General features: G+C 47.0%; 1 protein-coding gene across 3 annotated transcripts in view; it reads right to left on the bottom strand.

Annotated features, from left to right (window-relative positions):
- Window positions 1-25,384, bottom strand: part of MYZAP (myocardial zonula adherens protein) — a 90,135-nt gene that overhangs the window by 50,914 nt on the left and 13,837 nt on the right. For all 3 annotated transcript variants that reach the window (XM_059180618.1, XM_059180619.1, XM_059180620.1), the window contains exons 3-7: window positions 14,621-14,776; window positions 11,137-11,229; window positions 7,929-8,042; window positions 4,780-4,932; window positions 931-1,056 (exon numbers count right to left, since the gene is read on the bottom strand). In XM_059180618.1, the coding sequence (XP_059036601.1) occupies window positions 931-1,056; window positions 4,780-4,932; window positions 7,929-8,042; window positions 11,137-11,229; window positions 14,621-14,776 (642 nt within the window). The remainder of the gene's footprint in view (window positions 1-930; window positions 1,057-4,779; window positions 4,933-7,928; window positions 8,043-11,136; window positions 11,230-14,620; window positions 14,777-25,384) is intronic.

Below are 25,384 nucleotides of genomic sequence, written 5' to 3'. Positions count from 1 at the left end.
TGCTGAATCATGGGGTCTCTCTAGAAGCACACCCTGGGGGGCTAGGCGTGTCATGAACTCATATCACGAACTCCTGTGATTCTGGGTCTCACCTGGAAAGAAATACCGTGTGGCTTTTTAATGGGTCCAGTTCTTTTTTTCTCCTTTCTCCCCCTGACTCCTTATATCTAAAAAAACAAGCCTGCAAATGTTATTTCTCCCTTGACTGGATGCTCGAATTGTCCACGTATTTGCCAACAGCATAAAAGGCAGTAGGGCCATATCTGGAATTGAATGCAGACTGCTAGACCCTTCCCACATATTGCAATGTACCCACTTGGTCAACCATCCAGCCCCTGTATAGAGCTTTGAGAACACAAGACAAGGCAGCCACCGCTCCCTGCCTTCAAGGAACTTATACTCGCTCCTAGGGAAGCCAGGATGTGAGGTGTACAGTCCAAGTCTAGTAACGGGAACAAGAGAAGGCCACAGCAAAGAGCAGAAAGAGTGTGGGCTTCCCAAACACGGAGGGCACTTCTCATGAATGGGAAAGACTTGGTGCATGGGGAGGGGAGGGAGAATAGCATTTTCCAGGCTTTGCAGGAGCTCAGGGAGGAGCGAGGGCAGGGAAGGAGGGGATCTCAGGGAAAGAGGAGCAAATGGAGGGAGAAGGGGCACAGCTGCACAGAAGCCCAGACGCGCCGGAGAGTCTAGCCAGAGAAAGGGGGGTATTCAGAGGCAGAGACTGGGGGCTATGCAAGGCAAAGAGGGGGATGCAGAGAGGGAGGAAGAGGTGGGGGAGGGAGGGAGCCAGTGAATAAACACCTTGACCCTCTCCCACGTTAGCGTCCGCTGACTCCCCTCCAGGCAGAAACCCTGTTACCGCAGCCCCCCCAACAATGACGGATGGAACATTCTCCGTTCCTTGGTCGGAGGCTAGGACGTACACACCAGGAGAGCCTCCTTCTCGGCGCTGTGCTTCCGCTGTTCCTCCTGCAGCTTCTCCTCGTACTGGCTGTACAGCTTCTTGGTCATCTCTCTCATCACCTCCGCATTGGCTTGCTGGGAGGATTCCACCTGCAAAGATGCGCCGGTCAGAGCTCTGGCTTTTGCCGGCCCCAGGGAGCCGGCCCCTCTCGGCAGGTGGGCAAGGTGCGGACACGCAACAGGGAACCCGGGATGCTGCTGCGGGAGACAGAGCAGCGGGAAGGCAGGGGAGAGGGACAGCGGGAAGAGGGACAGCGGATGGGTAGGAAAAGACAAGGCAGTACTTCACACGGGACAAAGACCTTCCACGGGAGCAAAGTTTTCAAAAGACAAATGTAGCTAAGTGTCTGCACTGTCCCCTCAATTTAGCCACTTTTAAATTAAATTCTCTTAGGGCGCCCCTGGCTATCACAGTTAAGTGTCTGACTCCGTTTTGTCTCAGGTCATGATCCCATGGTCGTGACATCAAGCCCCATGTCCAGATCGGTGCTGGGCGTGGAGCCTGCTTAAGATTCTCTCTCTCTCTCTCTCTTTCTCTCTCTCTCATCCTGTCCTGCTCCCTATTTTAAAAAAAAAAAAAAATGAATTCTGTCTAAAACGTGTCCACACTTCACTATCTTCTTAATCCCTTTATTTTTATTTTATTTTATTTTATTTTATTTATTTATTTGACAGACAGAGATCACAAGTAGGCAGAGACACAGGCAGAGAGGAGGCAGAGAGGAGGAAGCAGGCCCCCTGCCGAGCAGGGAGCCCGATGTGGGGCTCGATCCCAGGACCCTGAGATCATGACCTGAGCCGAAGGCAGAGGATTAACCCACTGAGCCACCCAGGCACCCCTTAATCCCTTTCTTTAGGGACTTTTCTGGCCTAATGTCTTTTGATCCTGAAGTTTTATTATCTTTTATTTTATCAATTTTAATAAACCTTCTCTGGATAAAATCTCCATATCCTAACTAACCTCAGAAGACATGCTTTTCAAATTCTGGAGTATTCTGTTGTGGGCTGGAAAAAAAGATCACTACGTTATTAGAATTGGGTCTGAGTAGAATAAGCAATAAAATTTAAAATGTTAAAAAGGTTACCTATTGAAGGAAACACTAAGAGACTAAAGGGAATGTTACAGATACAGATATTATATTTCTGAATATACTGTTTTATAAATTTGACTCTGAGTTAAGTAAATCGTTTATCTGTTATAAAAAATAATAATAAATTTCAAGAAATTAACTACCAAGACCATTCAATGGGAAAAGAAGACTCTGAGAAACAAACTGAGGGTTTTGGAGGGGAAGGAGGTGGGGGTTGCGTGAGCCTGGTGGTAGGTATTAAGGAGGGTACATATTGTCTGGGGTACTGGGTGTGGTGCATAAACAATGAATTTTGGAACACTGGAAAAAAAATTAAATAAATAATTTTAAAAAACAGTACAAAGACAAATGGATAGCTGCATGCAAAAGAGTGATATTAGACACCTAACACACCACATAGAAAAATTAAGCCAAAGTGGATCAAAGGTTTAAGTGTAAAAGCCAAAAGTGTAAAAGCCAAAGCTATAAAAGTCCTCCAGGAAAACATAATGTAGGGGCGCCTGGGTGGCTCAATGGGTTAAGCCTCTGCCTTCGGCTCAGGTCATGATCCCAGGGTCCTGGGATCGAGTCCCGCATCGGGCTCTCTGCTCAGCGGGGAGCCTGCTTCCTCCTCTCTCTCTGCCTGACTCTCTGCCTACTTGTGATTTCTGCCTGTCAAATAAATAAATAAAATCTTAAAAAAAAAAAATAAGGTAAATCTTTGTGACCTTTGGTGAGGCGATGGTTTCTCAGATACGATACTGAAAGCGCATGTGACAAAAGATACATAGAAAGACTTCATCAATACTCAATATTAAAACTTCTGTGTTTAAAGGATACCATCAAGAAAGTGAAAAACCCAGCGAGTGGGAGAAAAGATCTGCAAATCGCCTATCTGATAACTTGTGTCCAGAACACGGAAAGCATTTTTACCACTCAATAACAAAATATCCAACTTTAAAAATGGGCGAAGGCTCTGACAGAGATCTTTGGGAAGATACACAAATGACCTAGAAGCACAAGAAATCTGGGCAATGTCATTCATTGTCGGAGAGCGCAAAGCCCCCAGGAGATACCTCCTCACTCTCCTGCATGGCCGTCAGCAGTGAAGCAGCGGCAAGTGTTGGTGAGGAGGATGGGGGACATCAGAAATCTCACACAGTTGGGGGAACTGTAGAATGGTGCAGGCATATTCTAGATTAGCTTCCTACTGTTTGGCTTTATTTTTCCCCTGCCATGTGCATACATTATTTAAAATTTTGTTATGTCAGAGAAACAGGGAGGCCTTTGAAGTCAGGTTGCCTGCATGGAGTTGAAGCTGTCCCATTAATTACACTGGCCAAGGAGTACCCAAGAAAGACTGACGCTCAACTCACGTAAGAAATCTGAAGTTAGCCTTGCCATACATTCGTGCCTTCCTAAGTACTGCATCTAGAAACGCTCCCGCCTGGTCTGGGGAACACTCAGGCAGGGACTCCTAGTGCCGGTCAGGCCCAGCTCAGGAGAAAAGAAAAAGTCAGCAGTACTTTTTGGCTCTTTCAGCAAGGCACCCTTTTTTTCCAAACTCTTATTCAGACATGTGGTATATGAAATCATAAAGAGAAGAGCTACCCTGTTTGAAGTAAAGCAAAGACCACATCTGGTCAGGGTGGTTGTGTCTGGCCAGTGGGACCAGGCAGACACACACCCAGGGGTGACGATCACAGTGATGACACAGTGCAACGTGGCAACCCCTCCCCCCATGTGAGGTAGCCCCACATGGAGGGGGACTGCATGTCCCAGTTTGTCTCCCTAACCCATTCCTTTTTTTTAAAAAAAGATTTATTTATTTGGGGGAGGGCAGGCAGAGGGAGACGCAGCCTCCCCACTAAGCACAGACCCCCAAATGCAAGGCTCGATCTTACAACCTTGAGATCATGACCAGAGTTAAAACCCAGAGTCAGACGCCCAACTGACTCAGCCACACACGTGCACCCCCCGACTCAATTCTCAATAGCACCACCCTCCAGTCCCAATAGTGTCCTGGTTTGAGCAATCCACTATACGGGTCCACCGCCCATGAGGAACTCTCCTCTAAAACCGCCTAATGCTGTGCTGAACATGACTGGAAAACCACAGACTTATGTATGAACAAACTGATTCAGGAAATAATTTACTGAGTACTTTCTAGGCACCATGCATGGATCTGCTCCTATCAGAGGGTACAAGATCAATCCATGCTTCCCATCTAGAAGGGGCCCTAGCACCTCCGAGGCAGGAGAAGCCCCGTTGAGGAACAGGCACAGGCTGGTGGACAAGAGGGACACTGCCCAGAGTCCTTGGTCGCCCACGGATGTTCTTCCTGTGTGCTCTCAGACTCTTTCCTCTCACACCACCCAGAAAGACCTTGAGACGTCACAGAAAATCTAAACTGTGAAGCTTCTGGAGTCCCAGGCCTGTGGACATCCCCAGGGTGTGACTGTAGCGCCATGATGAGGGGGTCTCAGCTGCCTTTGAGGCCACTGGGGCTGGGGCAGAAGTGCCCACTGGGGGTGTTCACGGGGAACCCCAATCTGGACCGACAGCAGCGAACACACAAACCCCCTCAATGCCCGTGAGCCCAGCCCTGTGGGGTTGGCCACAAAAATGCGGACAACGCCAACTAGTCAACAGGGGAAAGGAGATGGAACTCCCGAAAATGGCAGGACAGAGGAGAAAAGGGAACGAGGAGGCGGCTCAGGGGGACGTCGGCGCTCTGCTTTACCTTCATTTTCAGCAGCTGGTTTTCGACCTGCGCCACCTCCAACTGCCTCTGCTTTTCCCGCAGCTGGCCCACGGAGGCTTCATAGGTCTGCCGCAGGTCTCTCATTTGATCCTTAATGTGGCTATTTTCCAAAGTAACATCCACCAGGGTTTTCTAGGGATGTGAAAAGAAATCAAAACCAGAGCCAGTGATGTGAGTAAATGTGGCCAGAGTCAGGCACTGGGACATCCCTTTAGCATTAACCATTGAGAGAGAAGTCAGGCCCCGGCAGCTGCAAGCCGGGGACGCTGGGTTCTGAGGGGCTGCGGGTCCCCCCACGGGGGTCACGACGTCTGCAGCTCTGTGGCTGGGTGGCCAGCGAGCCTCTGCCCACCCACCCCGCCACTGCTCAGGATGGCTGGAAATTGACTAAAATGGAGTCTTTCCAAGGAACAGTGTTCCTAAGGTATCATTTCACATTAAAAAAAAAAAAAAAAAAAAAAGGTTTTGAATATAATAAGGATAGAACAAATCCCATTTTGAGAAGGCAAATGTATAAACATTTGTTCAAATGCATTTATGCAGAGAAAATTTGTTTAAAGACTAGGCTGAATTTCACCAAAATCTAAATACTAGGTTACCGGTAGGTGGTAGGCTTAGGGGAGATATTTATTTCCTTCTCTGTGTTTTCTGTCGCTTTCAGATTCCCACAACAAAATAAAAAAACAAAACACATTTTGGAGAATAGAGGTGTTGCCTTTTCTCCTTACAGGGGCTGTCACCACTGTTTATGGATTGCCTGTCCAAAGGCTGAGGTGCTGGTGACGCCCGGCGAGTTTGCCACCTTCCCCCCTTAGAGAAGGGTGGTGACAAAGGAGCACCAGGGAGCAGGGTTTGAGGACTCAGACCAGGGCCTGACAAGCATCAGAAGCCTGCAGATTTTTGCTCCTGGCCACCCATTGGAGCAAGAGCGATTGGATAAACACTGGTGTTAGTTAACGCTTTGGGTACCACTTGGTGAACTCCTTGTACCGAGAATGGTCTCCATAACCCGGAATTCTTACCACTGGGGACTGGGTTATGGGCACCATCTCCCACCTCCCCAAGTTGTGTTCTACTTTCAGGTAGACAGGGAAACTCTGGGGTTGGACCCATTTTCTAATACGTTTGTTCTCTTTGCAGATGATCAGTCCCTGAAGCTTTTTCAAGTCCTTAGCCTCCCTTTTGGATAAAATGCCTCTCATTCTCCTTGAATCAGGAGAAAGGATTTTTGATGGTATGATATTAAAAGAAACACAGAAGCCATTTGGAAGCAGAGGATCAGAAAATAATTTGAGCTGCAAGGGGTTTAGAAACCACCTGGCCCAACTACCCCTCTCCAAGGCCCCCGGGCTTTACAGGTCCAGCTCTTGTGCTCATGAGCCTACATCTGGACCCAGAGACCAGGGTTCTAATCCTGGCTCTGCTGCTAATTAGACACCTTGTTCAAGGCATTTCTCTCTGCTGGCCTTGGCTTGTTCATCCATAAAACAAGGGGACTGGAAGTCATCTCAGCATCTAAACCCCTTGCAGCTCAAATTATTTTCTGATCCTTCCCATTCTGACATTCTGTGTAATTAAACCAGGGGTCTGGTCTCATGGTCAAGAATAATGAAAATCGGCCAGTCTGACCAATGAGAGAGGTCAGAGACTTGCAGAAATAAGAACACACCTATCTTCAGACTCGCTTGAATTTCCTGGCTGTGAATAGGGTGCCTTTCTTTTTTCCTTTTTCTCCTTCTCTTTCTGCTGCTTCTTTCTAACAATAATTTTTAATCTTTTCGTGATAAAGCTCCCTGGTCTGCCCCCAGCCAAGAGGCTGGATCATAACTAAGAACCAGTCAGGGTACCTGGGTCAAAGCTGACCCTGTTCTAAGGGCTGTTCTAATGGCTGACCTCACGGCCTGGGGCACCAGCCAATGGCAGAGCGGAAGAACAATGGGGAAGAAAACCCAGAAAATCAGAACCTATACCAACCAGGTCTGAACTCAGGTGAGGTGCAGCATCGCCCGGTTGGCCAGGAGTGGGAAGATGCCCAAGAGCGAAGGAAAGGGAGCCTTGCCAATGCCCCGATGGCAGGAGGAAGGGAAAGCCAAAGCTACTGAATAAACCAGACCCAGAGCAGGGCCACGCCTGAGGCAGGGGATAACCAGCACACACTAAGAAGGACCAGGAAAAGGGTGAGGCTCCGAGCCCCCACTGGAAACGGCCTCCCAGACAAATTGGAACAAGACGCCCACCTGGGCCCACTGTTGTGCCCAGATCTAGGGTTGGAGCTACTGCTATAACAACTGGTGATCCCAACATGAAATCTGTTTATCTGATAAGTTATTTATATAGAATCAGGAAGGACAGTAATGGCCGTGGGACCTTTAAGAGGAGGGTAGAAAGACAGGAGTCAAATGAACTTGGAGGAGAAGTAGAAACTATCATTTGCATATCTGGAGACTAAAGCCAAGGGATGCTGTTTCTGGTGAATGCTTTCAGGTTAATTTGCATATGAGACACAGGACTGGGGTGGAAGGGTAACTGGGTGGCACAGGCCTGGTGAGCTCCCAGCAAATCAGATGACTCAGGAGAGCAATTCTCTGGGATTGACCACACACATCTGGAGGATCCTGAGTCTTCTGCGTCCCTGTCGGCTACTCTAGGACATCCTCTGGCATGCACAGGATTTCTTTTCTTGTGAAATAATTTCTAAATTAGGCAAACGTGCTTAACGGCCTTTGGGAGCTCCTCGCAACGCCTGACCACAGAATGTCTATGATTAAGTCTGTCTCTCCTGTGTCTCGGTAGAAATTCCTAAACTGGGGCTGTTTTAGGCGCTGACACTTAAGACCCCCTCGGGTGCTTACTGGAGAAGGGGATGCCTCTAGCACAGAGCTCAGGATGGAAACTCCCATTTTAACGAAGGCGAAAACAAAACTCAAAGGGTTACAGCCCCTGCTTGGAAGCACTTCTTTCACCAGCGTCCTGGTGGGGTCTCTACCGTGGCCATGCTTGAAGGATCCTGCATAATGGCCCGAAGACACCCATGACTTGCTTTTCTCCAAAGGCACAGGGTCCACGCCTGGTTAGGTGTGCGCGCTCCACCCAGAGGGCACCCAGGCTGACCGTGAGCGGACAAGTACCTGTAGGCCGATGGAGTCCGACGTTAAGGCCGAGTTCGTGGCATTAAAACTGTCCAGGGCTGACGACTGTGTCTGGATGTGATTCTTGAGATACTCCTGCTGAGCCTGGGAAGCCTGGACAGATGATGAGGTAGTTACACAAAACCACATACACCTGCAACAAGCCTCGGTTAGGCTAGAACCTTCTCCTGATAGTCCAAGTAGGGCTTAAGGTTACAAAGCCCGCATCTGCATGGCCCAGAGGGGGAAAGACAAGACACTGTTCCTTCATGCCTTCCTCTGTGGGGCCTCGCTAGGTCCTCACGACACGTGTGGCAGCCAGAACTCCCGCCCTTTATGTGAAGAAAACAGAATCTGAGTTCAGGGATTTGTGCCCCAGCGGCTGAGAACAGGCACAGCTGGACCTGGAACGAAGCTGCCACATCTTCTCCTGCCATCTTGCCCTTTCTAGTGACCAGAGAGAGGAAGCTTCAAGAAGGCGGGGTGGGGGGGTGGCTCTACCGCTGCAGGAGGCAGGGAGAGTAGGGGTGAAGATTCGGGGCCCGGTCAAGGCTGGATACCCATGGGGTCTGTGGGCTCACAGGAGGCCGCCAGCAATGACGGAGCAGGTGGTGCCCTGTGTGCGGGGGAGCCCGAGAGGGAAGAGTAGGCCTGGCCTTGGGGGTGGGCTGGCGGCATGTTCTCGCTCAGGGGCGAGCTCACCGAGCAGGAACTTTGCAGCCGTCATCGGGCTGCAGAAGGTGGGCTGGCCTGCAGCTGGAGGGCACTATGGCAGACGGACAGTTCCTGCCACCATTCTCGCATGGGAAAATGGGGGTGTGTGGGAGATGGGGATGGAAAGCGGGGGGCAGAGACTCGCGTCTGCATTTGCTGCAACGCCAACCACTGGCTTTAATTACAGCTGTTGGTGTGTGTCCCTGGACAGCAGAGTGAATTTCCACAAGTCAGTGAGGACTCCCCAGACCGCTCCTGGCAGGCGGTGGAGAACGGGCTGGGCTGGGCGGCTCTGTTTATACGCCCCCACCCCTGTAATCAGGGCCACGGCTCTTACTTAAGCAGATCATCTCCCAGCCAAGCCACTGGCTAAACTTGACTGCTGCAACCGTGCTTCCTTCCTACAGATGTTTACCTTTCTGGAAAGTGTGTCATATATACATGGACTTTTTTTCTTTACCATTATGAATCGTAAGTATGAAAAAAATTTTTTTTTTCACAGGATTTAGCTTGTTTAAACCAGAGGAATGTTATTTTTTTTTCTTAAACTCCAAAATAGTACCTTCAAGTAGTTCAAACATTTACCAAATAAAAAAGGGAGACACCAGAATCAATCAACCACTCCTGTCCCCTCCACTCAGGTACCACCATGCCCGCTCTGCCCCTCAACTAAGAATCCTGGTTAATTAGCTTCTTGACTATCCTTCTAGGAACTGCTTTCATATCCATAGAACTAGCTAAACATACTTATTTTCCCTTCCTGTTTTACATAAGTGGTAGCTCACTGTACATACTTCCCTGTATCTTGCTTTTTTTTTTTTTTTACCATCTTCTCTTGCAGAGTAGTAATTTAGCTTACTTTCCCCTTCTCGATGGATATTTAGGTTTCCGGTCTTGTTTCTGTTGCAAACAATGTGATAACTACGCTCACACCTCTGTCGTTTCATATGTGAGAGTTTATAGAATACATTCTTCAGAACAGAATTGCTAAGTCACAGGGTAGAGACCTTAGAGACCTAAGTAATTTTGTAGATACTGCCAAGTTGCTCGTCCTCAGGGTGATTCAAAATCACATCCTGTCCAGCAATCAGCCTGCTCCTCCATAGCACGGCTAGTACAGTGTCCTGTCCACCCCCACAGGGATGCCAGGCTCATAAGTAAAAATTACTGTAAGTTATCTATAACAAATATTTTGCCTATTTTTGAGTTGTGGACTTTTTTTCTTGATGTCTGTGCACGCTTTAAGTCCTCAGAAAATTAGCCTGTTACCTATGATGTGAAGGACAAGTCATTTGGGCTGGGTTTATCATTGGACTTTGGTGTTTTCACCAGCACACATCTTTCATTTCGGTGTAGTCAAAGTTATGAAACTTTCCTTTTGTAGTTTGGGATGTCATGTCAAGAGTAACAAAGAGCCTTCTCCATCCCAAGAGTATAAAAAAACTCACACAACTTTTCTTCTGGCACTTTTAAATTTCACCTTCAGCATTTAAGATTTTGATCTCTTTGGAATTCATCCAGATATAAGCCTGTCATGACATCACATAAGATGTCCCCACAGTGTATGACTGGCCCATTTTCCTCCCTTTAGGTTGCTACATTTATCACATACTGATGTACATTTCTGGGCTTTTTTCATGGATGCTTATTTATTTACGTGTCAGTGTGATACTGTTTTAATCTCTGAAGCTCTCTCAATTTCTTGTAATAGTAATAGAGCTAGTCTTCTTCATTGCATTTCTCTCCAGAATTTCCTGAACTCTTCAGATTTATCTTCTGTCTACTTTGGGGTCATCCAGTCCAGTTGCAAAAACAACATAAAATAAAAATCTGTTGGTATTTTTATGGAGTTACAGCACGTTCCTACATTAACCTAAATAGTACTGACGGCTTACGATTTTGGCTCTTCCTGTCTAAGCACATGGCATGTCTTTCCTCTTGGTCAGTTTATTCCTAAATATTTGGTAGTTTTCTGTTGCTCTTATTTCTTCTTACCAGTTTTTTTTTTTTAATTGAAATCTATTTGCTCATATCTATTAATTTTTTTACCCTCCTACCTTACAAAATTTTTTTACAGTAGTTTTTTTTCATTGGTTCACTTGTGCTTTCTGGGTATATAACCATGCAGTTTGCAAATAGTGGCAGTTTTACATCTACCTGTCTGACTTTTATACCTCTAAATTAATTTTTCTTGTTCAATTCCATTGGCTAGTCTCTCAGGTACAATGTTATATAGTAATGATGATGGCTGGTTTCCTTGTCTTGTTCCTGATTGTGGAGGGAATGCTTTTAATGTAAAGATCATTCTTGCCACAAAAATATCCCTTTAAATAATAAATTTAATTCCGTGATAACATTCCCTGAGTTCATGTAAAATAGGATTCCACTCGCAAACAACATCATAAACTCAAATATATTCAGGTAGCAGACCTCATAAGGAGTGCTACGCTCTACCACTCCTCCATGTTTCCAAGTGACTGAGATAGTCACTTACTGACAATTCCTGGGTGAGCTGTCGAATCTTCTGTCTCATTTCATCATAGTCTCCATACATTCGCTTCCTTACTTTTTCCAAAGTGGCTCTCACCTGCAGATGAGATGCTATTAGAGATCAAGCTATAACATTTTCATGTGAAATTTGTTGAAACCTTAATGACAGGAAGGCCCCCCCCAAAAAAAACAAAAACAAAAAAACAATTTTAAGAACATGACAGTATAGGATTAAGGGATAAAATCACTCCTAATATCTTGTTAGAAGCCAAGAGAATTATCCAAATAATACCAGTAATAATACATATGCATTATGATTATATATGATTATAATTATTAATAAAGGTTAATTATCCAAATAAGAACCTCTGAAGAAGGTTTGTTGAAATTCACCTATCACCTATCCAAACACATTCAGGCACGATTTACTCCTTTTCCTGCCATGCATTTTTAGAAGTAGAAAATTTTTAACCAATTGACTCTATCAACAGCTGGCTAGGAGAACCAAAAAACCAAAACCAAAAAGCCCTCTAATATTCCCTGTGTCACCTCTGACCACCAAGAGCAATGAAGTGTCTGGAATATACAGCAGGGAAGTATGAGCCCGGAGAGACCATAAATTTGAACATTAGTTCCTCAACAATCACCAATAATACACAAGACACAAAATATAACAAGGGTCAGGGTGATCCCCTAAACATCTGTTTACACAACCACTGACGAAGTTTCTCTACAGTAGCACTTTTGAAGGATTAACAGGTCCTTAAAATTTTTATAAATAGCGCACCTAGGTGGCTTAATGGGTTAAAGCCTCTGCCTTCGGCTCAGGTCATGATCTCAGGGTCCTGGGATCAAGTCCCGCATCGGGCTCTCTGCTCAGAAGGGAGACTCCTTCCTTCTCTCTCTCTGCCTGCCTCTCTGCCTACTTGTGATCTCTCTGTCAAATAAATCATTAAAATCTTTTTAAAAAAATTTTATAAATAAAAACAAAAAACCTTGACTCCATCTCCTCCATTCTTCTGCTGCCCTTCTGGTTGGTGCAAGCCCAGGGGTCCTCAAATAGAAACAAAGTCTCCGGGCAGCCCCCTGCAGAGAGCTCCAGCACTTCCTGCAGGAAGGGCTCAAAGGCAGCAGTTGGTGGGAATGAGGGGTGTGTAGGGGACAGTACGGGGGGAACTTCACCTTAAAGCTGTATTTGCACAACTGGAACATGGTTTTAAATCAGACTGCATGTTTATTAGGGCTGACTGTGTACTGGAGATTTCGGCAGCCGGGTGCAATCAAGGTGCCACGCCTTCCCTAAATGAATTCTGGTAACAGAGTCTACTTTCGTCCAGTTACCTACAAATATCTTGGGAAAACGAGGCATCAAACACAACTCTTCACTCTGGGCAGACGGAATGGCTTTCACTGTGGCCCCAAGCTGGCACTCATGCTGCTCATCTATGGGCTGTGGGCCGGCTCTCCGGCTGGGCAGCAAATACTGCAGGAAGCCAGCCAGGCCAGAGTCACTCACGTCAAGAGAGAACCCACAATCCCGTAAACATGCCTAGGCATAAGCAGGCCAGGGATGGACTTGAAGGCAGCTCTAGAAGGTGGGACCTTAATTAATTTTAAGTTGCAGGTCCCAGTGGAAGCTAATAATGCAGGTCAGAACCACCCTGTGTCCTAGACACATGTCATCCCTGATTCACGACCAGCCTCCACCTGCTGTTTTTGTCTTGGGCAATTAGCAACTCTCAGCTCTGCCTCAAAGGCCTACCTGTGAAGCAGTGCCACATTGTCTGAGGTATATGAGAAGGGACGAAGTATTTCCATGAGAAAAATAGGGGAGAATAGGATATTCAAATTGCTTCTCATATAGGAAAATCCGGAATGAGACACTCAAAAATTAAAAGTTCTACTTGGGGAGTATGATGACTGCGGACTTGAGGCTGATGGTTGTCACACTCGTGTTGTGCATTTGCGTGGATAACTTTTTTGGCTTTTCTTCATTTTCTCTGTTAAATATTTATTATTATTATCACATATAATCAAGACAAGATTTTTTAATTTCTTTTAACTATATAAGTATCCAACTCTTACAAGACACATGAAAGAAGGTGACCAAAACATTAATTATTTTTAATGCTCAATAAGAGATGTTCTTTCGAAAAATCCACATGAGAGCTGACAAAATGACTTTGTGTCTTCTCTGCAAACACACCATATAAAAAGCTGGCAGTTTTGACTTCAGGGGTCCCCTCCCAACCTCCACAATCTACACAGGAAAAAACTGAAGCCCAGAGAGAACAAAAGCTTGGCTGGTCCAAACACAGAGGCAGCAGACATTGAACTGAGGCCCAGGGGGGTACTCTACTGCCCCACACTGCTCTGCTTCTCATAAGAACTTTCTAGTCCACTAGACTAGGTGCTCAGGGCCCATCAGTGTCAGAGAAACCCATTTCCCATCTAATCACACTGATGTGGTCAACAAAGGCACTATGAGGCCAAAGAACCAAAAAGGAATGGAGATGGATAGATGGATGGATGGATGGATGGACGGACGGATGGACAGATGGACAGAGAAACAGATGAAAAGAAATAAAAAATTTAGAAGGAAATGTTCCTTAATAACTATTCTGGTTTAATGGTGGAATTATGGCTGATTTTGTTTTCTTCTTTATTATACATTATTGTATTTTCCAAATTTCTTTGAAAAAAGTATATACTTAAAAATTAAGAAATGTAGTATCAAACACAAAGAAATGACACTGATTGGCCCGAGATGGACAGTGTCTACTGTGGTTGACTTCTCAGCATCTGTTTCAACACAACTGATTGGTCTGAACCAGCCATAATCAATCCCATTCCCTCGCCAGGGGATCCATCCAGGAAGGGCCTGGGAATGGGTCTGTGACCCAATCCTGGCCAATGAGACATAAAGAGAAGCCCAATAGAGGGCCTCTAAAAAAAAACCAGTGGTGAGTGGCCTCTTTTCTTCCTCCAGACACCAGGATATTTTCAGTTGATGCCATGAGCCTGAGGCTGAGGGACAGAACCAAGGGAGACTCAGACAAGTAAGACTAGAGCCTAGACATGCCCTGATGAGAGCCCAGATTCCTTTTTCTGAGATGGCTTCTATGTTTCTTACAACCCGAAGCAACCAAATGTATGCAGTTTTAAAAACTCATGTACCAGGAATGGAGTGTCCAACATAATAAGCAAAAAATCACTTAAAAGCCTCCATCTCATACACAGAAGAAGGGAGTCATCTGGTCTCCTGAGCATTCCTACTAAGTCACTCCAGCAGTTCACTCTAGACCTCACGGCACAATTACATTTAACACTACTGTGAAGATTCGCAGAAACATCTCCATCCAAAATAGTAACGCTAGGAATTCTTCCAAAAGGCCTTATCACATTCATGTCAATGCTTCCCACTCTGCCATCTAGCATGCTACAAAAGGAGTATCGATAAAACAAACAAACATCCTTAAATGACTCACGTCTCTGATGTAGTTCATCTCTTCTTTCAGCTGGTTGGTGGACCACCCGTACACCACCATTTCCTTCTGCTCATTTGGATCCGATCTCCGCACCACACCATAGACAACACCCTGAGGAAGTTTCCTGGTGGACTCCCCATTGCTTAGGTCAGGCTGCTTCAAGAAGGGAGAAGAGAGGAAAGAAGAATGACAGTTTAGGCCTCCTGGGAGCAGCTGTGACAAGGGGTGCGCTGTGTATGCCGTGCAGGCTGTGTGGGCACCAAGGAGCCAGGCGGCAAGGAGAGGCTGTTGGAGACCCAGTCCACTCTCCCTTCTCCCGCTTGCACCTGGAGGAAGGGCATCTTTCTCAAATTTCTACTGAAGCACTATCCACCCACCTTAGAGTCCATCTGCAGGCCCCACTGTCCCAGACAGGTGCCCTTCTCATTCTCATGAAGATGCCAGATGGACCTGTGTTGTCCCTCATGATAAGAGCAAGGGTCTGCACTCTCACATTCCCAGTATCCTGGTAATGCTTCCCTCCCCCCACCACCACCCCATATCAGCTCCTTTGGATGCCTTCCACCTCAGACCTCATCGTTGAATATGTCCCTTGAAATGCATGAGGTTGAGATACTGGGGGAAGAATGTTGGCTGCCCTCTGGGCTGTGACCATTCATGAAGTAGTTCTGAAAAGCCAGGCATAGAAGCAGCATGGCTTCTCTCCAGAAGAATCTTCCTGAACCTTAATTCCTTCACCCAAAGCTTTGATCCGTGTTGAAAGGCAAACACTCCTGGGAAGGGGTACCATGTCCTGACACACCTTTACAGAATGAAGACTCAAGAAGCCAGAAAAAAGGGCAGTTAAGATTTGTTTAGCTTCTACCATAAGCCAGATACGTCCCTCGGCACATTGAATCTTTACGACGGCTCTGTGATAGAGCGATGGTCCTCTCCACTTGACAGCTGAGGAAACCCAAGTTCAGAGATGTTAAATAGCTTGCTTCCAGCCACACATCTAGATTCAAGGCCAACTCTCTTGACACCAAGTATGCTGCAGGCTTTGATAGGTGCAGGAGGACTGAGTAAGAGCCCCCATGAGGGAGAAGGAAGGGCAGGACAAAACCAGGGACTGAGATGTCACAGACAAACCAACCTATGTCCAGTCTCCCCTGGGGCTGACCCTGATACCTTGACAATCACAGTACAGAAGCCTAAATTCCATACTGGCAATTCTGTTCTCCCACTAATTTTTTTTAAAGATTTTATTTATTTACTTACTTATTTACTTATTATTATTATTTTTTTAATTGAACATGAGCAGGAAAAAGGATGGAGAGAGGAGAGATCCTCGGACTCTGTGCAGAGCTCGACTCAGGGCTCGATTCCACCGCCCTGAGATCACAACCTGAACCAACACCAAAGGTCGGATGCTTGACTGACTGAGCCCCCCAGGCGCCCCTTCCACCAATCTTTAAACCACCTTCGTGTAAATTCCTTCCATGCACTCGCAAAATATTTTTGGCATACAAAACTGTAATTTACATTTTAAAAATCATTCATTTGTGGCAGACTAAAAACTTTATAATCCCATTCATTGAAAGTTTGTCAAAGAAAAGTCTAAAAAGACACACGACAAATTATTAATAGTAATAACCTCTAAGGAGGGGACAGTGTGGGGGGGGCAGGAGAACTGGGTATCAGAGTATCAATTCTTTCTTTATACCCGTTTGTATTGCTTATCTGTCTAGGTTGGGAGCTTTAAAAACAAAAACAACAACAACAACAAAAAAAAACTTCTGGAAAACAAAATATCCATTGCTTCTCACCCTTCTGTACATATTTGGCAAGAGATGGGATATGAGGGGTTGTGACACTGTATTTGCTTCCAGAAAATTATTCCACTGGAGTCCATGGTGCGGGGGTCCCACAGGCACTAATGCAACTCTTGAAATCTGTATGTAAATTTAGGTGAAGAGGCCGTTCCATGGCTCTTGGTGGAGAGAAAAGGTGGGATTCCAGGCCCCGGTTTCCCAGACAGAGAATTAGGAAGAGGAAAAGCTGTAAAGAAAATCCCGGCAGACCAGGCAACAAAAGCAGGCTCTTTCAGTCAGACTCCACCCAGTTCCTGAAAAACAAGCTGATGAGGACCGGGGCCTCGGTGAAAGGCATTTCTGGCTTTCAGGAAGACGCTCAGGTGGCCGCATCCAGAGGGCTCTGCCCTCCTGCCCGGTGGAGGGACAGGGACCACCACCCGTGGAGGAAAACACACACAAGGTCACAACAAGGTCTGTGTAACATGGCTTTAGAGGGTGATGTCTCCAACAGTTACACACATGGAAAGACATCATCTGTGAAGCGGAAAACCGTCATTTCCGGGTTCTTGGATTTTTTTTTTTTTTTTTAATGTATGTTTGTGTGTGGAAAACATCTAGAAGGATAGAATCCAGATTTTTAATCCCAGTGGTCTCCGTTAAAATGGGATTTCATTTTTTCCCCCTTATGCTTCTGTGGGTTAGATTTTTAACCAGAAGAAAGTGTGAGGGGGGAGGGGACATCATTTTTGAATGAATAACTTACATTTCAATTTTCCAAAAACTAAAAAAGTTCTTACAAAGCCAGGGTCTAAATAAAGAGCCCAGAGAAGGGCCCAGCCCAGGACTCTGCTCGGGAGCAGGGCCATCCTCACGGGTCACTCCACATAGAGAGGGTTCCCCAGGCAGTGTGACAGGGAAATGGAGGGGAAGGTTGATGAAGAGCGAGCAGGGGACAAGTATTTGTCTGTTTTATTGTGCAGCATCTTCTCTCATCCTCACAGTAACCCGACCACATAAATATTATTAGTTCTTCCAAGATGGCGACATTAAGTGCCTGAGGACATCTCCCCAAATCTAAGCTCTTCCCTTTGACCACGAAATCTTCAAAATAGCTAAGAGTTAGGAGTGAAACTGAATCTCACGTCTCCATGGGGCAGCTCAGACCTCAGGGGCAGGGCAGCCGAGAGCTGGGGTCCCAGTCCTGTCAGGGGCACTGGGAAGAGGCAGGCTCAGCACGGCAGGCTCCCATCCAGCCTCCTGAGCTCCATCTTTCCCTCGGGCCCTCACCCCCAACCTCCTTTCTGTCCTTTATCAGTCAACCTCCTTCCTGTCACAGGGCACTACATGGGCCATTCCCTCTGTGTGCAGTGCCCATGGCTGGGCCAAAATGTCTCCCCGTCGAGCACGTCCTCACTCACCCTTCAGACTGGTTAGGTCTCTGCACCCTCATAACCACAACAGGGTATTGGTATCATCATACACGGAAGGCCTGCTTGTCTATTCGCTGGGCCTTACGGTCTTCTTTTCTATCATAATCCCTGATAGACACTTAGTGACTTTCTCAATAAATATTTGCTGAATGAAGAGGGAGCTTTAGAAGCTGGAAGAAATTCTGGGGACTTTTCCAGATTATGTCAATATGGCCCAGCCGGAGGGAACATCCTCTGCTTTTCTTAGAGGGAGGAACAGGGAACTGATTTTGCCCCGGTCATAAAATTCCTATCAAAGCAGTGGCAAAGGAGCCTAAGACTGCTATCGTTCTGACAATATGTCTGCATGTTGTGGGACATGGGGAAAAAAAAAATGGAAAAAAGAACTGCCATGTTTAGCACTGTGTCTGTGGCTGCGTATTTTTCCTCTCAGGTCCTTTAAAATATCTCCCTATAAGATAAATATTAGTTTTTTAGGCACGATAACAGCACTGGGATTGTATTAAGAGATAGCCTTTATCGTTCAGAGAAACATGCTTAAATATTTATGATATCTGGGATACGGGCAGAGGAAACGGATGAGAGTGCAGACAGGGCAGGACTGAGCCTGGTTTGAGAGCTCTGGGGCTGGGTGAAGGGTCAGTGATTCAGCATCCCATTCGGTCTCCTCCTGTATACGTTGGAAATTCTCTGTAATTAAAAGTTGTTGTTTTTTTTTTTTTAACTTCTTTCTAATGCTGCTTGGTTGGTATTAAAATATCAAATTCTTAAAAATATAGTTGGCCTATGAAAAGCCCCTCGGACATGAAACAATACTAGGCAAAACTGCTTTGAAAACCAACACCCGAACAAAGGCACAAAATGAAAAGAGAGTTGGCGCCAAAGACGGGAAAAACTACCATCTGACCAAAACGCATCCATAACCCCCACGTGAGATGCAGTGTAATTAACAACAGGCAGAATCAGAGAAACATACAGAGAATCTCTCAGTTAAACTGTTCCCCGGGATGTGCTCACAGCCGAAAATTTACCGACAGGCTCTTCTACCAGAGATGAATGTACCAGAAAGTGCCTTCAAAAGGAGGAAAAACTACAGAAAAGTAACGCCGCCTACATTCCTACTGCAAGGGCTTTAGGGCTGCTGAAAGAGCCAGACCATATTTCCCAAACCCTAACTCCAAATAAAGGATTTCCCATGAGATAAACTCCATAATTCGGGGACTAGAGCTGCCATATTCACCATTTTATTCCCAATACTCGACATAAAGAGACGCTCAATAAGTACATTTTGAAAGAAGAGGGAAGACAGAATATTGGAAAGATTTGGAGCATCTGGTCATGCAAAACACTCATCTGTGCAAAGGAAGAAAATCCTTTGGTCAAGAAGTGTTCTCAGGGAAGAAATACCTTCAGACACACACAGTTTAACATAAATTCAAACCAATGGTGGTAACCTGCCCCAGGCAGCCCCTAGCCCCAGAGGCCAGGATGGGCAGCTGGTCTCCTGTCCAGGCTGCCAATGCGACTTAGACGGACGATGACATGAACTAAATGACTGGAAGCCAAGTTATCTCCAAAACCTTTTGCCTTGACCCACTTCTTCCAGCCAGAGGGCAGCAGCTGACCCAGGGATGGCTGAGCTGAGCCAGGGGTGTCCTACCCACCTTGCAGGCAGAGGACCACACTGTCAGGAATGTGCTCTGACCTGTCTGACCCGTGTGTCCAGCCTAGCAAATGAGGAGGGGCCTCTGGGTGGCTCAGTTGTTAGGTGTCTGCCTTCGGCTCAGGTCACGATCCCAGGGTCCTGGGATCGAGCCCCTCATCGGGCTCCCTGCTCGGCAGGAAGCCTTCTCCCTCTCCCACTCCTCCTGCTTCTGTTTCCCCTCTCACTGTGTCTCTCTGTGTCAAATAAATAAAATCTTGAAAAAAAAAAAATTAGGAGTCCCCAGCCATGACTCACAATTGACACGGTTTCATCTCCTTGTGACAAAAATGAACACGACACCTACCCTGAGAGGCCTTCCCACAGCCTGGCAAATAGGGAGGGGAGAGACAGCCCAGTCTCCTCAAAGAAATGGCCATCTCCGGCTTATTAAGGTATTTGTTATTTCTGAGAATCTCACAGACGGAAGAGACCATTTTATATAAAATAGGAAACTCATGCTTGGACAAAGACCGATCATTTTTTATGCTTAAAAAGAAGGAGTAGAACAACTTGTAGCCAACCAGAAATACCAAAGGGAGTGTAGTTCTAATAATAGTCTCCCGATAGGAGGTAACTTTTTAAAGCTATCACCTTCCCGCTTCTACGCAGACAACAGCTGGTTAGGCCCAGCAACCCCAGGGAAAAGAAAAGACTATCCGGAGGGCAAAATCAGGAACTAATTGGCTGGAACTCAGTCCTGTAGTACACACGTCAGGTAACCTTGACTGATAAAATACAAATATCCTCCATAGACCTTCCCTGATAAGAGAAGGTGTGAGCGTGGACGTTCCCATGGCAACACGGCCAAGGCACAGACCAAACTGGAGCTGCGAATCCAGAGTACCAGCTGCCTGGCCTTGTGCAAGTTACTCACCGCACAGAGCTTCAGCGTCCTGAACAGGACGATGGGGAGAAAACCACCCACCTTGCAGGGTCGTTCTGGAAATACACAGCACAATATATGTAAAACCCCGTGCATGCTGCTGGGGCTACCTGGAGACATGATTAGAGGTGGGGGCTTTCCATTTCTGAGTATCTGGGGTCCAGCTAGAGTCTATGCATTCGTCGGGAGGCTTCTGTCCGTCTGCCTCTCTCTTCTTGGGTCCTTTTGCTCTTTGCATCACAGCCATCCAATTGTCCGGGACAGTGAGATGTTCACCCCTCAACTGGCCTTGCTGCTCTTCCGAGGGCGAAATCACAATTCAGGAGGTCAAAAACCAGAAAAGAGCTGTGCAGTCCAGTGCATTTGTAAACGGTACCCCAGCTGTCCTTGGTGTCTGACAAGACTGGGGCCGGGGGGCGGCGGGTGGTGAGTGGAAAGGAGAGACCGCTAGAGCAGGTGGCACAGCCCTGGGCTTGCTGGAAACCACAGCCCCTAGGCTCTCCCTCTTTTACTGATGGACTTCCCTACCTATTCAGCTGAATACAGAGTTCGACAGCTAAAGAGATCTGGAAAAACGCTGCCTCCAGGCTAACACCTATGTTTGCTAGAGAGGAAACCGAGGCCCAGAGATGCCCTGTCTGGCCCGTCCTCCATGGTGGCGGGTGAGGGAACCAGAACCAGGACTCGGGCCTCTTCCCATCCTCCGGGGCTGCTATCTCCGAGAGGCGCACGGAGTCCCGCACACCATCAGGGCGGCCCCAGCGCCAATCCGAATGCTGGCAGCACGCTCCCTCCCCTGGCAACAGCCACTGCTGTTGTATAAACAGTCACACCAAGGACGAGGACTTAGCACGCTTACTCATCTAGGGCTTTAAAGGGAAAGACTGTAAAGCTAAATGGCAAGGGTTTGCTCCTTTGAAACATACTGGGCTATGAAAGTTCTCAACTTTGCGTACATACATATACATGTACTTGCTCTCCCTCACTGGAGTTCTTAAGGATCTGAAGAGAGACCATTTCTGTAAAAACACAGGTCACTAACAGACACCTACAGTGGTGCAATGTTAGCAGCTACTGAAAATATCATCTGCTTTGGAGTGCCTGGGTGGCGCAGTGGATTAAATGTCTGCCTTCAGATCGGGTCATGATCTCAGGGTCCTCGGATCGAGCCACACATCAGGCTCTTTGCTCATCAGAGAGCCTTCTTCTCCCTCTGCCTCTGCCTGCTGCTCCCCCCCCCCCACCCGCTTGTGTTCTGTGAAATAAACAAATCTTTAAAAAAAAAAAAAAAAGACAATATCATCTGCCTCAAATTACTTTGTTGCTTTGCACAAGACTTCACCATCCCACAGACTCAATCAGCAGAGCTCAAGTCGGTCTCACTAAAATTCAAGTATGCAGTGAGACCCTGATTTAGCTGATAAATCTGTAATAGCTGGTGTGAGTTCTCTTGCTGCTGTGTGTTGTGTGTGTCCAAGAATACACTACATACAGGTTTGCATAGGAATGGATACATACATTCATGAAATTCTTTCGAAGTGATGGGGGTTAATTTCACTATAATGTACACCAATTTGAATTTTAATGTTTAACAATTTTATAAACATTCTAGTCCATATTTATCAACTCCTCAGTATGAAATGTGTACCCACAAACTAAGAACATTTCCTCTCCCATATTTTTAACAATTTTTAATATATAAACAAAATCTCACAGCTAAATTATTTGAGTTGTTACTATAATTTTAGATAACATTGTCTTTTTTTTTTTTTTAAAGATTTTATTTATTTACTTGACAGGCAGAGATTACAAGTAGGCAGAGAGGCAGGCAGAGAGAGAGAGGAGGAAGCAGGCTCCCTGCCGAGCAGAGAGCCTGATGCAGGGCTCGATCCTAGGACCCTGGGATCATGACCAGAGCGGAAGGCAGAGGCTTTAACCCACTGAGCCACCCAGGCGCCCCTTTAGATAACATTCTCAAAGAAACTTGTTTTGGGCTGAACTGTGTCCTACAAAAAAAGAGATATGTTGGAGTCCTAACCTGTTACCTCCAAATTTGACCTTATTTGGAGAAAGGGCAAATTAGAATGAGGTCATTTGAGAGAGCCCTAATCCAGTATAATGGGTACTCTCATAAAAAGGAGAAAATTTAGATACACACACACATACTGGGAGAACATCATGCAAAGACTAGGGTGAGGCAGCCACACACCAAAGACTGCCAGAGCCACCAGCAGCTGGATGAAGCAAAGGGAGGATTCTTTGAGAGCTTTCAGAGAGAGCATGGCCTTGCTGACTGACACCCTGACCCCAGACTTCTAACCTCCAAAACTGCAAGCCAAGACATTTCTGTTGGTTAAGCCATGCAGTTCATGGTACTCTGCAATGGCAGCCCTGAGAAACTTAAAACAAACATATAGATTTAAATATCTATATCTATATCTACATATATCTCAAAAGTCATTCTTGAAGCATCTGCTATGTGCAAGGCAGGGAGCTGGGCTCTGGGAGACAAAATAAAAAGACATCACCCATTGCAAATGGCTCTGAGGGAAATACCTACGAGGCACAAATGCAAGAAAACATACCTTCTCACTGGTCATTGGGCAATGGGCATGAGAGATGCCTCTGGAGGCTCACACAGAGAGCATAGGGTCGGAACATTTCCTAAATGCCATTACCTACATTCCATTCCAAACTGTCATGTAGCCTAAACCTTTGTGGGTATGCCTGTTCCCATAAAGGATCCAGATACATATTTTTAAATACCAAAATAATGGTAATGCACTGATGAGACACCTGTATTCTTAAAAATACCCCACGTAGAGGACATGGCAAACTGGCCTGGCCACCAGCAGGATGGTGAGGAAGGCAGAGCTGACAGGTAGGGTGAGCATCTCCCCAGAGAGGCTGGCTCCCAGCCAGGAAAGAAGGAGCTCTGGGAGGTACAGTCTGCAGAGCAAGGAAGCAAGGCCCGAGGACATGGGTGGAGGGATGCTCAGATTTACGGAGAAGGACATAAGGACATCAAACAAAGACGCCGTGGACACAGCCCAAGAGGAAGATGCCGGACAGGCAGTTTCCAGAAGGGGAGTAACTTCCAGAGGGCCTAAGGGAGAAGAGCAAAGAAGGGTCACTGTGCTTGGCATTCGAAAGTCTGAGACTGAGTCACTGCCTCTCTAAGCAGTATCACAGGCCACTCTGTTGGGTCTTTTCATACAGGAAGCTCCTTACTCTTCGCATCCAGGCATTACTATGCTTCCTTTAAAGAGAAGGAAATGGAGTAGCAGAGAAACTGTTTCAGAGCTCATCTGGGGCCGCAAAAGGCAGTCACGGGGCAGTGGGTACCTTCTAGAAGAGGACTAAAAGTAGCAGGCAGGAACAGGAAGCCTCCCCACACACCCCTGGAACTGGGACTCCAGAAAAAGACGTCTCTGAGGTGAGTGCCTCCAGGAGTCTCCAAACACTCTGTCATGAAGCCGGGCAAAATCCGCCAGGCGCTACAGCCCTCCGTGGTGAGGGCTTCCTCTGTAGTGATTTTGGCCCAACGGGCGGGGGCATGTGTGTGTGTGTGGCCAGCTGCCCCCATGGAATCCCAGGGGCTCGAAACACAGTAAACATCACCCACGACGGCGTCAGAGAATAAGGCCCCCTCCTGCCCTCCTTCAGCTGCAGCTAGAACAGGATCCCAGATAATGTCCTACAGGTTCTGCCTCATCGGATGCCAGTCAGGCCTTTCCCATCTCCCCACTAGCCCTTCCGTGCCAACTTCGAACCCCAGCCTTTGCACACCCCTGGCTCCTCCCAGAAACCCAAGTTGTCTCCACAGGGGGCCTTACGGAGTTCTTGGCGCCCTGCAGTTTTGTGGGCCACCATGTCCCAGGGACGGACAAGCATGGTGGAGGCCAATCCTATGTCACTTTCAGGGCCTCCTTGCCCGTGCCTGACCCTTGACCCCAGTGACTCAAATGCAAGAGGCTGGCTGGGACATGGTGGCAAAGTCACTCAGGACAGCCTCACAGCCACCACCAGTACCTTCTGGTGCAAACACCACCCAAGGACTTCAGTCCTGGGGAAACAGCCAGCCCCACCCTCATCCTCCACTCTACCCCGATTCTTTCACAGTGAGTCACCACAGAAGGGCGCGTGGCTGCACCCCAGGTCCACCCAGCAGGAGAAGAGGCCTCCTGGTGCAAGCTCTGCCCTGACAGCTCCTGCCTGCTGCTCCTCTCAGCCCTTGAGGGGGAAACGTTATGGTGGGGGGATCAAGGGGAGAGGGGGCTCAGGCTTTTTTCTGGTTTACACAGGAAGGCTTGTGATAATATTCAGATTAAAACAAAATAAAAGAGGGTCCTATCACTTGGAAAAGTTTGAAAAGCACGGTTTCAGACTAAATGGACAAATCAAAGTATAGGACTTGGCTACCAACACCTGCTTGGTGTGGAACACATGCCTGCTTCCCTTGGGAATACCAGGTTCGTCTCAGCGGCACCTCACAGCAGCAGAGACCATTCACAGACATCTGCCCAGGCACGCAGCCTGGGTCTGACTCCGACACACCAGACTCCCCACTTCCCCTGTCGGGCCTGTGGGGCTAGCCATTACGGCCTTGTCCTTCACCCTCTCCAGCCCGGGTCGCTTCCTCAACAAGTGCTCCTTCTCATTCCTCATGTGTTAAGCAGTCCATGAGGCCCTGCACACAGCTCAGGTCCAGCTCCTTAAAAGGGACAGAAAAGGTGTCAGAGAGGGCAGAAGGGACACCCCTCCCCACCCCCAGGGGCAGAGTACCCCCCTCCCCCATCTAGTCAACAACACGTGTCTGGCTGGGTGATTCTGGGGATGAGCTTTTACCCCCAAATTTTTTCTTCAGAGAATATCCAAAGCTGCACCCAGGCTGAGAAAATAGTTCAAAGTACCATTATCACAAGTAAGAAAAGTTAACAGTTATTCAAT

The sequence above is a fragment of the Mustela lutreola genome, chromosome 7 (genome assembly GCF_030435805.1).
Source record: "Mustela lutreola isolate mMusLut2 chromosome 7, mMusLut2.pri, whole genome shotgun sequence".
NCBI lineage: Eukaryota > Metazoa > Chordata > Mammalia > Carnivora > Mustelidae > Mustela > Mustela lutreola.
This window is presented reverse-complemented; position numbering and strand designations above follow the sequence as displayed.